Consider the following 11,881-nt stretch of genomic DNA (forward strand, 5'->3'; position numbering starts at 1 on the left):
CCGCCACTACTCGTTTAATGAGAACTGTCTTTTCCCACTCAGCTCCTGTTAAAGCAACTCAGAATACTTTTTACATCCCCATTAACAGTAAGTACAATTAGATTTTTAAAAGACAAGATATTGCTGACTATCTTAAAAGTCAGGAGGGTTTCTTACCTACTACAAACATGGTCTATTAGCAGCGAGACAGAATCTAGATTACTATCTAGTTTCGTATTATGATATAGGCACCGGTCCCGTTGTAGTTCCACAGCCTGGCGTAGCAGGTTCTGTAAACGCCTTGGAGGAAGCATCACTGATGGGGGTAGGTATGCTTTAAAAGAGTTCAAGGTAAAAAAAAACAAAGAAAGAAGGATATCAAAACCAAGTTGTAACTAGGACTATATTTTGGAAGACAGTTTAGCAGATAAAGCTAGAGGAAAAGACAGACTGCACCCAGCTTCTCAAATTTGCTACACATGTGGATTTAGAATCATGAGCTTCTAGAAAGTAGAGCAGTATGCAAGGTATTTTTAGTTACAGTGTACATTGTCCTGGCCAAACATCATTCACATAAGCTAACTCAAAGCTTAGTATTTCAAAAAAAGGTAAAGTTATAAAACAGTAGCAGTTACATTCATTTAAGGAATTTTCTATTAATACTATATAAAAAAAAAAGAATACCACTGATTTTGTGACTTGTATTACACTAACCACAAGAGAGAAGAGAAACCACAATTCATAGCAAAGTCTGAGACCACTATTAACCAACATTGGTATCAACAGTGGTTATAGGCCACAGTTTCATCCTCTCATGGTACTGATGGTGTTTACAAAACATCCCGTGACCACACATCTAATCACTAAATTTTACTATTACTGAATGCAGCAGAGCTAAGAAACAAGATCTTCTGCTACAAACAGTTGAGACACCAAAGTGTCTGGGACACCAAAAGCTTAGATACAGAAGACCAAAGGGTGATAGCACCTAAAGGCATTCCCATTAACCAAGAAACACAAAAACAACCACTAGCAAATGCAGTTAAATTCCCTGGGATAAGTCATTATGTAATATGTACTGGACTTACAGAGGTAAGAATAAATTCTTAACACTAGAACGTCTTACTCTGGAGCTTGTCCAAAAGTTTAGATCTGGAAGCTGTTCCTTTCCCTTCCCACTCTGCTTTTGCACGCAAGTCTTCTGCATGGCTACACATCAGATACCTGTTTTAAAAAAGTACACACACACCAACAGACCAAGTCTTTCTGGAATCATTCTTTTCACTTTTAAGCTTGATACATGTAATAGAATTCTTAATGAACTGGAAACAGCAGACTTAAGCCTGAGACTGATAGGAAAAGAGGAGGAGAACTATTCTACACAAGCATGCACCTTCCTCAGAACACCTTCCTCTGCAATTTGGCAATAAAAAAAAAAACAACACAAAAAACCACACACAATCAGATTTTAGGGCAGGTAGAAGTGTCTTTTCATTTAAGAACAAACCAGACTATAGTCAAATAAGTAAGCGAATATAAGATAACAGGCTAATGATTTCCCAGTTCAGATGACCACATATATGTATGCATTAATTTGGGTTCTAGTACTATGATCAGGTTGTTTTCAAACATCTTAAGCAGAATGCTGTCTACTGAATAGCCATCTTTACTCACCATTTTCATTTATCTCACTATGACTTATTAATCAACAGGATAACAGTTTGACTTTTTTTACTATATCAGCTATCAAAAGCTATAAAATTCCTTAGAAAATTCCACTGAAAGAGCTCTCAAAGTCTAAACACTTACCCACTGAGGACATGAATGCGTTCTGTATTATACTTCAGAGGCGTCAGTTCACAGCGTAGAACTTGAAGTGCCTCCAGGACCTTGCCATCCTCCAGGTATTCCAGGTACTTCTGCTGCAGCAGCAAAAACTTCATCCTCTGACATGACAGAAAGCAGCAGTCAGGGGAAAAAGGTTGACTGAAGTTTCAGAAAACGTTTGAGCCTAAACAGAACAGTAGAAACCATTCTACTATGCCCTTCAGAAATACAGCTAAATGTAACGTTTCATTACTCAATTTCTTTTTTGCTGGGTTGTCAGTAACATTGCAGCAATTAAGTCATTGATGAACTTCCTTTCTGCTATGGGGCTTCAAGTCTCTTCCTACCTCATTTCTCAGATCCCCCTCGAACTTGTCTTATTTTCATACTCACTCCCTTTTCAGTCATCATTCCTCAAACCCTGAATTATGCAGGCTACCCAGTCTTACAGACTATCAAGAAAAGCACCCCAAAACAGCTAATCACATATTTAAGGCTGCACGACAGCACAGAACACAACAGGCCAACTCAGTAAGTTCTTATACTGCTTACATAGGAGCTGACATGGATGGTTTGCATAGCTGCATAATATACAGCAATAACAAACTCACATCGCCTGAGGTTTTGTTTTGTAGTTCCATGTTAAGTTGTTTTCTTTGGGTGTTGTATCATATTTTCAGGATTATAGAAAAAAAAGCATAGTTTCTTCTATATAGGAATCACTCTCAATCACAGCTATTTCAGTGTTCCTTTCATCTTGTACAGTTTTTCATTGTTTTCTTTAAAAAAACCCACAAGCCTCCTATTTCTAACAACAAATGTCTGTAGATAAAAGAAAATCAGGTATTAATTTACTATATTTAAAAACTTGAAGTCCTAGAAATTTGTAATATTGATTTAGGAGAAATAGTATTTGTTTGTTGCTGGATTAAGCCAACTATTCCATGTCTGCACATCTAACAGCTATCAGAGAAAAGACTTCTCTGGTCCACAACACTCTCCAGGTTAAAGAGGAAAATGTACATCCTCAGACATATCAGTGAAAAACAGAATGAAGATTAAGTGTAGCAAATTACGTTTCTTTTTCTAATGAATACACCATCAGTATGGTCACTGGTTTCCTTTGCTTTGTCAGACCTCAGGCACTTCTCTACTTTCATGCTCATATTTGGTCAATGTTTACTTAGTTCCAAACACACTGCTAGCCTTTTTAAGTAGAGAGATAACTGGAAAGTTTAAGATGCTCCTGTCCCAGTAAAGCTTACATGAAAATTTAAGCCTTACTTATATAAAAATATAAAGTTAAAACAAAAGCACTTTTAGCTTCCAGAGACGTTCAGTTCCTCAAAGGAATAAAGTTTCCACATGCAGTGCTATTAACTTACCACACACCTTTGTGAAGCATAAAACACTAAAATAGCAAAGATGATTTAGGATCAAACATGTCTGTAGTACTCTAGTAACAAGCAAACCCACATTACATTGCCTCTCCAGCTCTGAAATTTAAAGCATCATCATACAATTTTGCCAGGTGAGATACATTTTCTGCTGTTCTGACATGTAGAAGACCAAAAGAAAGATATCCCAGTTATTTACAACCTCAGTGGCTGGTTCCATGTCGTAGGCCAGCAGAACTCACACTGTTTGCTTATACATTTGCAGCAGGAAGGATAACAGCTTCCTCTCCCAGCTATGCACATGCTCACAAGGATGTATGAAGATGCTCAGGCATCAATCACATACCACATTTCACCAGATTAAAAATAGTCTGGTATTTCTAGTTTGTAACAAAAACTACAATCCCTACAACTCTTCCTTCACCATTCACTACATATCATATTTAAGAAATTTAGATCCTCTTTCCCTTAAATGCGATAACCATACCTGTATCAAATTACTTTTTCTCCTTCCCTACTTCTAGGGCTTGGTATGGCAATTTCATTTATTTGAGGGAAAAGGTAAAAAGGGCATAAACTCCTAAACCACTTTTTTTTTTTTTAATTGTAATGCCAGTCCCAACAACTCCACAAAAGCATTACAGGAACGCTATCCTGCAGAATGTTGTTGCCAAGTTATCTAAAGAGGTATACACTCAAACTCAAAACAAAAGTAATAATTTCAAAAAAATCTAATCACTGCCATGTGCAACTGCACATATTAGAAATATAAAAGCCTCCAGAACAACATGGTACTCTACACTTCATGCAGGAGTCTACTGTTAACGTAATAGACAATTAGTAGACAAACAGTTTAAAATTGTAACTTACCTACAGCAAAAGACAGGGACTAAAGTGGTGCTTAGGAAATCAATTTAATATCCAGATCTATTTTGATAGCTGCTCCAAAATTCACCCTACAGCATACTCAATGGCATGAATACAGCCTCCTTAATGCAAGTCACACTCTGGTGACATCATATCTCAAGGGTTTTTTTGTCAGGACACTCACAGCCTCCTACTACTTATTTTTGTACAACTTTTGGCTTCTCTGACAAATAGATTTCACTAAAGTGAATTTTGTCTTAATTTTCTCTATACTATTTATATGCCCTACTACTAGTACTGCTAATTACTTCCAATATCACCTTCTCATGGGAAACAAGACCATTTTAAGCATAACATCTCCTCTACATTCCAAATCATATCTTCTAGAAGGAAAAGTAACTGTTTAAAGTATTGGCAACTGTAAAGTAAAAGCATAAACCCCACTATTTCAGTAGAACAGAAAAAGTATGAAACTAATCTGACAAATGCACCCACATGAACAGCTTACTCACTCTCCATATTCTTTATCTGCCTTCCAAAGAAGGGAAATAAAAATTTTCATTATGCAAGTTATACCATGTACAACATAAGTGCCTGGGATTTGTTGTTATCTCAGGGTTTGCAATGGAAATTCAACATCATTACACTCTTTAAGAGCTTAAATCCAGACACCATCTCCACTTTGCTTACAGCAAAGTTTTTTCACCCTGTAGGACTCACAGAAGAGTTTGATACAACAGTTTCAGCACTGCTGCCTGGATGGTTTTGTTCAGCTATCACTACCTCATCCTGCCTTTCAACTCCAGACAGGATGAGGATAGAGTGCATTTCTTTCGTTGTTTCCAGAAGTTGAACCTCTGATCATCCTGGGGCAAAATTAAGATGGAACTGATAAATTTACAGGGTTGCTTGTTTCAATGTATGCACTATTAGGATTTTGCTTTCTTAAAACTACAGCCTCTGATTCCTAACACAAACATTTAATACTTTGCACCTTCCCTATCCTAATTGTTAGCAGGAAAACCCCCTCACAGAATCTTAAATTCTGCAAAGTTTTGCATGTACCATGATTCACCAGCAATAGGTAATTGAAGATGAAAGCCTCAGCAACACAACTGTGAAAACAATATGACAAACATCCTACCACTGTCAAGAAACAGAGCTATTTTGATCACTACTTACAGCAGCAAGTCTTCAGAAGATTAAGGAATAAAATGCTTAATAATACTATAAATCTAATCCTAAAATTAGGTTATTTTTGATCTGCATATATTAACAAGCTCCACAACAGTTATTACTGTACTAAGAATTCAAAGTAAGTAACACTGCTGAAATGACTCTTCTTTGAAATGAAGATGGTAACTAAAAAGACATGCTGAAGTTATCAGCTGATGTTGAGACAAACTCAATACAGCAGCTATCTGTTTACAGCCTACAGAACAGAGACCACAATTTTCATTACTTTGTAGTCTTTATTATTTTGATAGTTTTGTAGAACACTGATAAAAGGACTTCAAAAATATCATCCAAAACTTAAATGTAAGATTTGATATGTAAAAGCATAGAAAATATTCTGGCCTACAGAATTTAACAAGGCTTCAGCCATACCAAATCCTATCACTCAAGAGTAATTCATTCCAATAGGGAGCTGCCCTTAATAATGCTGGTAGCAAGGACACTACACAGGCAGGTTGAGCACTTTGCTCAAACAAGACAATCAATTTTTTTGTTGTCTTGCCTGCTGCAGGCTGTATACCTCCAGAATCAAGGGAAAGTCCCGTTTAAGTAAATGGAAATTAAAAAAGGCAAATTGAAAGTATATTCTAGGTGACTATAGAAGAATAAACTCCAAATTTCTTGCTAGGTTCAATTAGTTGCCCAAGATAGATGCTATAATATGCTTGAATAGCCCTAAAGTAAACAAAACCTCAGGGTGGCTTGAAGCTGATACTTTTTAAGCATTACTTAAGGTAAAAATAACATCCTTGAATCAACTATAAGTTTTCCTATAGATTGTCTCAAGACAGCTGTATCCAAAAGTAAATATGACTAATCATACACTATATAGCACTCGGTGGTGTTGACATAAATAGAAATAGCAGACTATCATCCCCCCCCAACATACCAACACACAGAATCAAACATTTACAAGTTAAGATTAGCCATTTCACACTTAGTGTTTCCACCTGTAGAACTTACAGCACTTTGCAGAAATATGGCAAGGAAAACAGTAAAATGTTCAAAATATCTACACAGCTACCTCACTGCCCAGACATTTCAAAAGTAGCTATTTATCCTGGTTACTTTGTCGAGTCACAATAAGAAAAAAAAAAAAACCCAAACCACAAACACCAAAGCACACACCACCTACTTTGTTTAATATTCTATGTCATCTAAACATTTAGGTACCCACTCTTCTTGTATGCACACATTTTTGAGACACCTAGTCATACAGCATGAATCACGAGTCAGGAATCCCAAAATCTTATTTTCTGGTTTTGAAGAGATACCTTGTGGCAATATCTTATGTGGGTTTTCCCTAATCAAGACATTTACCATCTTCATTAGCTCTAACTTCATTGTAGCTGGGATTACCTAGAGAGGTAAAGCACCCCTCTTTACCTGTAATGATCTTTCACTAGTTTTCCAGGTTCTGACTATACTAATACTCACCCATAATCTCAACCAAATAAAAAGAAGAGACCTGACAGGGAGGGAGGTGGAGATAGTGCAAACACAACACACACACAGGCTCAACTTCTTGAAAATCAGTATTGTCTTACTAACACACACATAAGACATGTAATACTGTTAACTGTTTGAAGTTATATGAAGTTTACATAAAGACAAAAATCTTAAATATTGAAACAGTTAATATATGGGTCAGGTAAAGTTCAGTCTAAAACAAGTATTTTTATTACAACAAGTTTTATTCAAGCAGTTAGACATCAAAGAGTGTGCTTTCAGAGCCCTCCGAAATGACAAAAGGAAAATATCCCTTTTTTCCTCAAATTAAGTTCTCCAAAAGGTACAATGATGATACACAGTTAAAACCTTGACTCCCAGACATGTAAAACATTTTAATACAACACAGAAACGTGATAACTTCAGAAGTTAGAAACATGAGAAAATCTGCTTCAAATGACCATTTATATTCACATAGAGTGCTTTCATCTGAAACCTGAATGCAATATTCTAAACTATTTGACCAATAAATCTTAGGTATATCAGGTCTCTGAGAAAAGAGAAAGTGAACTAGTATTTTAATTAAGAAGTGTTAAGCTTTGTCCAAATTAATGCATGAACAGAATGCAAACTTCTTCTAAGTACCCTCTTATGTTTTGTTAAACATCTGTTTTTCCTACTTCACTTCCTGTTCTCTCTTTCTGTCCCTCCCCCACCAGACAGGAAATTGTCTTGACAACAAATGAATCAGCTAGAAGTGGAGCAAAGCAGCCATCAGCTGATTTTTCATTGTTTACAGTCACAGCCACTTCAAAAAGCCTTGCTACTGTTTTCTTCCTAAGTGACCATAGTTGTACTGACTTCATTTCATTAAAATAAGCATTTAAACACAACAGAACAAGCTGTTTGAAGAGCTAAGTAATAATTTTCATCTCAAGATAGGAGGAAAAAAAAAAAGGAAAAAAATCAAACCAAGAAACACTTTCCTCAAAGTAACTGAAATCTTAACCTCACATATTGTAATTGTCAAGTCACAGGATCTATCAAACTTTTTATTTCTAGGTTCATCTTGAAACAAAAAAGCAAGCCGAAGAGAAAAAGCTCCAAATAAAGTGCCAAACAGCAATACAAATGCATTTGCTCTTCAGAAGCCATCTGGAAAAGCAACAGTATTGTTCATGGTCTATAGTAGCCTCTATATTCTTGCAATGCACTATTGCAATGCCAAGTCTCCATTAGTATTGCTACATTTTCTTTCTAAACTTCTCTTTCCTCAAGAAAACCTAACTCCCATAAACACAAAGACTGCTAGAAGTATTTATAGAGTTTGAAATTAGTATTCAACATAGGCTGTTTCTACAGAAACTGACCCATTTTAGGACTGTCAGAGGACTTATACTTTTATAAGTTAACTATGTTTAACAAAGCACAAGTATTCAGTATACTAAATATTAGCCTCAATACTTTTTGGCTTCCTACCTCACATTCTAGAAAGAGAATAAAAAAAAGTTGAGATTAGTATGAAGTCTGAGATAGCATGCAAGCTGCTTAAAGTAAACAAAAAAAGAAAACAAGAACTATGGACAATCAACTCCATAGTGAAAGATTATACCACTACAATTAGTCCAACTATACAGCTCTGAAAGAGTTCAAGTGTGCCTCTTACCACAATTGCATGCGGAGAATGCACTAAGGCCTTAAGTTCATTCAGGTCGTTCTCAGCCTGCAGAAATTGGCATAAGAAAAACAAAGAAAACAAAAACACAAAAAAAAAGTATATAAGGAGGGTGGATTTTGAATTCTCTCACAGATACTATAAATTTAAACGGTGGTTAATACAGTCCTATAAGCCCTACGTTACCTTATCCCATTCTCCTTCCATGACATGATTGCGGAATTTGGTAGCAGAAGGATGTTCTAAACGACATCCTGACTCTTGCATGAGAAGATCAACAGTCTGGCTGCAGGAGAGATACAGTGTAAAAAAACCCGACCAGTTTTACCCTCACAAATACACCGCCTGCTATGATAACAGTTAACCATATTTAAAAGTAACTTTATTTAAGTAGGAATACTATGACCAGATAGTCAGATGCTTGTCCAAAAAGATTATGTCTGTTGCCTGAGACATGTAAACAGCTACCTATTATCTGAAGTGTCAATGAGCTTGAAAGCTTCACTGAAGTACCATAAAGTATGTGACTTACCAGCCACCACAAACAGCCATCCCTGCACAGAAGATAAACTTCATGAAGAAAGACACAGACCAGAAAGCCATTTAGCTACTGGCTACTAGCCCCTGCCTCCTCCCTCCCCCCCCAACAAAAAGAACAACACAGACAGTCATTACATCTGCACCAGGCCTAACTTTTTCCTCTTCATCATGTATTAAAGAGTCTGTCTCCTTAAAATAAAATAAACAAACTCATGAACGTGCAGCCCTCCCCTTTTACACTAAAAATAGCTTATTTACTGTGGTGTCGTCTATGAACAGTCACGAGTTGTCTGCTGCTGTAAACTTGCCTCTTGTGTCAGAGGGGATTTATTTTATGTGCTAAGTTCTTTATAATTGACCCATTCCACAGTGTTTTGAAGACTTCTTTTGTGGTAGCTACATGAAAACTTCACAGGACTTCTCTAGCCTCCTTTCAAAATTATGACATGTTGACTTTAGCTTTACTCACATAGTGAGTGCTGTGATTAAACACTTAGACTTCCCATACTCCATTGGGAAATTATTTCCCCTGTTCTGATTTTAAGAGCCAATATACTCACTTCTAGTCTATGGATAAGAATATTATCAAAAACATATGTCCAGTACAAATCTACAGACGTCTTCACCATTTACATGGAAGGTTTTCAGAGTGAAACCGAACAGCCTATTTATGTGGCAGTTTAGTTTGTGCTCGCTTCCTCCGAGCTGACAAGCCAAATCTTGGAGCTCATCTGCAAAAAGACGCTCCCCCCCTGCCCCCCCCGCCCCGCTGCGGGCTCTATTATGTTTACCAGATAACTTCTCCCCCACTAACACATTTGTATTGATCTACCCTTATCGGTGTGCAACTCGACTTCCATATTGCCATTCCTGGCAGAGGAAGCTCCAGGCCTGTCCCTTCGCTGACACCCAGCTGACCGGCACAGGCTTGAAAAACACATCTCCGGCTCCATTTTTTTTTTTGTAAGCGGGCCTGCCCCACTGCTCTGCCTCACACCCAGGCACTCGTCACCCCTCCTTGGGGACTACCAGGCTGCGACAGCGCAGTTTTTGCCCCCCTTCTTTCCCAGATGTCTTGCTCTTCCCTCGCCCCAACTCCCCTCTTCGGGCTGCTCATTCTCCACGGGGACCACTGGCCTCCTGCGACCCCGCGCCAGGCCCTGCCACCCCCTCCCCGCCGACGGAGAGGGGGATTACGGAGCGTGTGTGTAGGACCTCCCGCGACCCCACGGAGGCCCTTCGCTAAGGGCTCCCTGGCCGTGGCTGGGAAGGAGGGATCCCCTCAACACCGCTCCCCCTCACCCACCGCGGCCTCTGCGCCTCCGCAGCCACTTACTTGAGGCCCAGACCGTGGAGGTGCTGCCCGATCAGCCGGATAACGTCCTCGTCGGACTGCGAGAGCCGCTTCTTCTTCTTCAGGGCACTACCACCACTGCCGCCGCTACACCCCAGCTCCGCGGCGGCCGGGCCGGGGCCCCCGGCGGCGGGCACCCCGTTGTTGACACTGAGGCCGCCGGGGCTGCCGCCGCCGCTGTTGGCCGAGGGCAGCAGCCCGTTGGCGTGGGCCAGCTGGTCGCTAGCGGCCGTGCCCGCCGAGGCCTCGCCGTTCTGGGCGCCCAGGCAGCCCAGCTCCGGGCCCGCCGGCCCCTGCGGCGGCTGCTGCTGCTGTTGGCCCCCTCCTGCCCCGTTGGCCTGCATGGCGCTGCCGACGCCGCTGCTGCTGCTGCTACCTCTGAGCGGGGCGGCGGCGGGGCCGAGCCCGGCGGGGAGCGCGGGGGACTGGGATGAGGTGAGGCCTGCTCTGCCCGCGGAAGCCCCGGGCTCTCCTGCTCCCTCCACCGCCACCGCCGGAGAGGCCCGGGCTTTCTTCCGCGGGGGCGGGGAGGCTCCGCCGGTGTCCGAGTCGGAGGAGGAGGAAGCGGAGGCCAGAGTTTCCTCGCCGAGAGCGGCCGTGGTGGGAAGCCGGGGGGGCGAGGAGGGGGAGGCGGCGGGGGTGAGGGGAGGCGGAGCGGGGCCCTGTGCCCCCCGGGGGTCCCGGAGGCAGCGCCGCCGCCCGCTCGGGGCTCCCTCTGGCGATGGCGGCCGCCGCTGCCCTGAGCCCCCGCCCGGCAGCCCCAGGCACCCGGCCCGCAGCGCTCCGCTCGCTGCCCGCTGGGTTTGTCTCCTCACAGCCCAGCTGCAGCCTAATGGAGTCCGGGCCGGGACGTCACAGGAAATTCCTATACTGCCCCCTACACACACTTCCGCCGCCCGGGGCTGGGGGTGGGGTATGGGCCCTATAGGTGCCGGGGGGTGGTGGCGGGGCAGGGCTTGGGGGCGCCGACGGTACCGCGCCGGGGCCTCCCGGGTCCTCCCGGGTCTCCGCCGGCCGCCCCGTGCCGCACCTGGCCCAGCCTCCTGCTCAGGGGTCCCACCGAGACCTGTGAGGGCCATAGGCGTATTGCCTGGGGGGATCTCGGGGGGATCCCGGAGGTCCTGGGTGTGTGCCCACCTTCTGCACACCTCGGTCAGGCCTGGGGCGAGGGCTTGATGGGCAGAGACAGGCAAAGACATGCATGACATGAGGCCATGCACCCACTGCCCGGACTTGTCCGTTCCCATAATACGGCAGAGGTGACCGCGTGGAGAAGGGCAATGGTAATTTTGTTTTGTTTTTGTTTTTAATAAAGGAGAACGGCGTAATGAAGTTGTGTCCTGTCGTTGCCCAGGTTGGTTACTGGAAGAGTTCAGACTCTCGTCTTGTCTTTTCTAGTTGCTGTGCTTGGACACGCAAACAGGGAGGAAATGGAGTTTTTGCTGTAGATCTTCCATTAATGTTGAGAATTGGAGCACATTTTTCAGGACAATATGTCAAAAGACACTGAGTGTTTTGGGGGCCTCAGTGTCTGCTCTGAGGTGTCTCCTTCCTGTC

The 11,881-nt window shown here is 42.0% G+C and overlaps 1 protein-coding gene across 4 annotated transcripts in view; it reads right to left on the reverse strand.

Moving 5' to 3' along the window:
* WDR26 (WD repeat domain 26) overlaps positions 1-11,167 on the reverse strand; it is a 29,848-nt gene extending 18,681 nt beyond the window's left edge. For 2 of the 4 annotated variants that reach the window (XR_009818323.1, XM_061991500.1), the window contains exons 1-6: positions 10,307-10,742; positions 8,617-8,716; positions 8,422-8,478; positions 1,789-1,925; positions 1,106-1,203; positions 157-313 (exon numbers count right to left, since the gene is read on the reverse strand). Coding sequence is in view for 3 of the 4 variants with exons in the window: in XM_061991500.1 (XP_061847484.1) it covers positions 157-313; positions 1,106-1,203; positions 1,789-1,925; positions 8,422-8,478; positions 8,617-8,716; positions 10,307-10,668 (911 nt within the window). In the remaining variant the exon portion in view is untranslated. Of the gene's footprint in view, positions 1-156; positions 314-1,105; positions 1,204-1,788; positions 1,926-8,421; positions 8,479-8,616; positions 8,717-10,306 lie in introns of all 4 variants that reach the window. The other 2 variants (XM_061991502.1, XM_061991501.1) reach the window with 1 other exon arrangement.
* Between the last annotated feature and the right edge of the window lie 714 nt (positions 11,168-11,881).

This window comes from Colius striatus, chromosome 2 (genome assembly GCF_028858725.1).
Source record: "Colius striatus isolate bColStr4 chromosome 2, bColStr4.1.hap1, whole genome shotgun sequence".
Classification (NCBI taxonomy): Eukaryota; Metazoa; Chordata; class Aves; order Coliiformes; family Coliidae; genus Colius; species Colius striatus.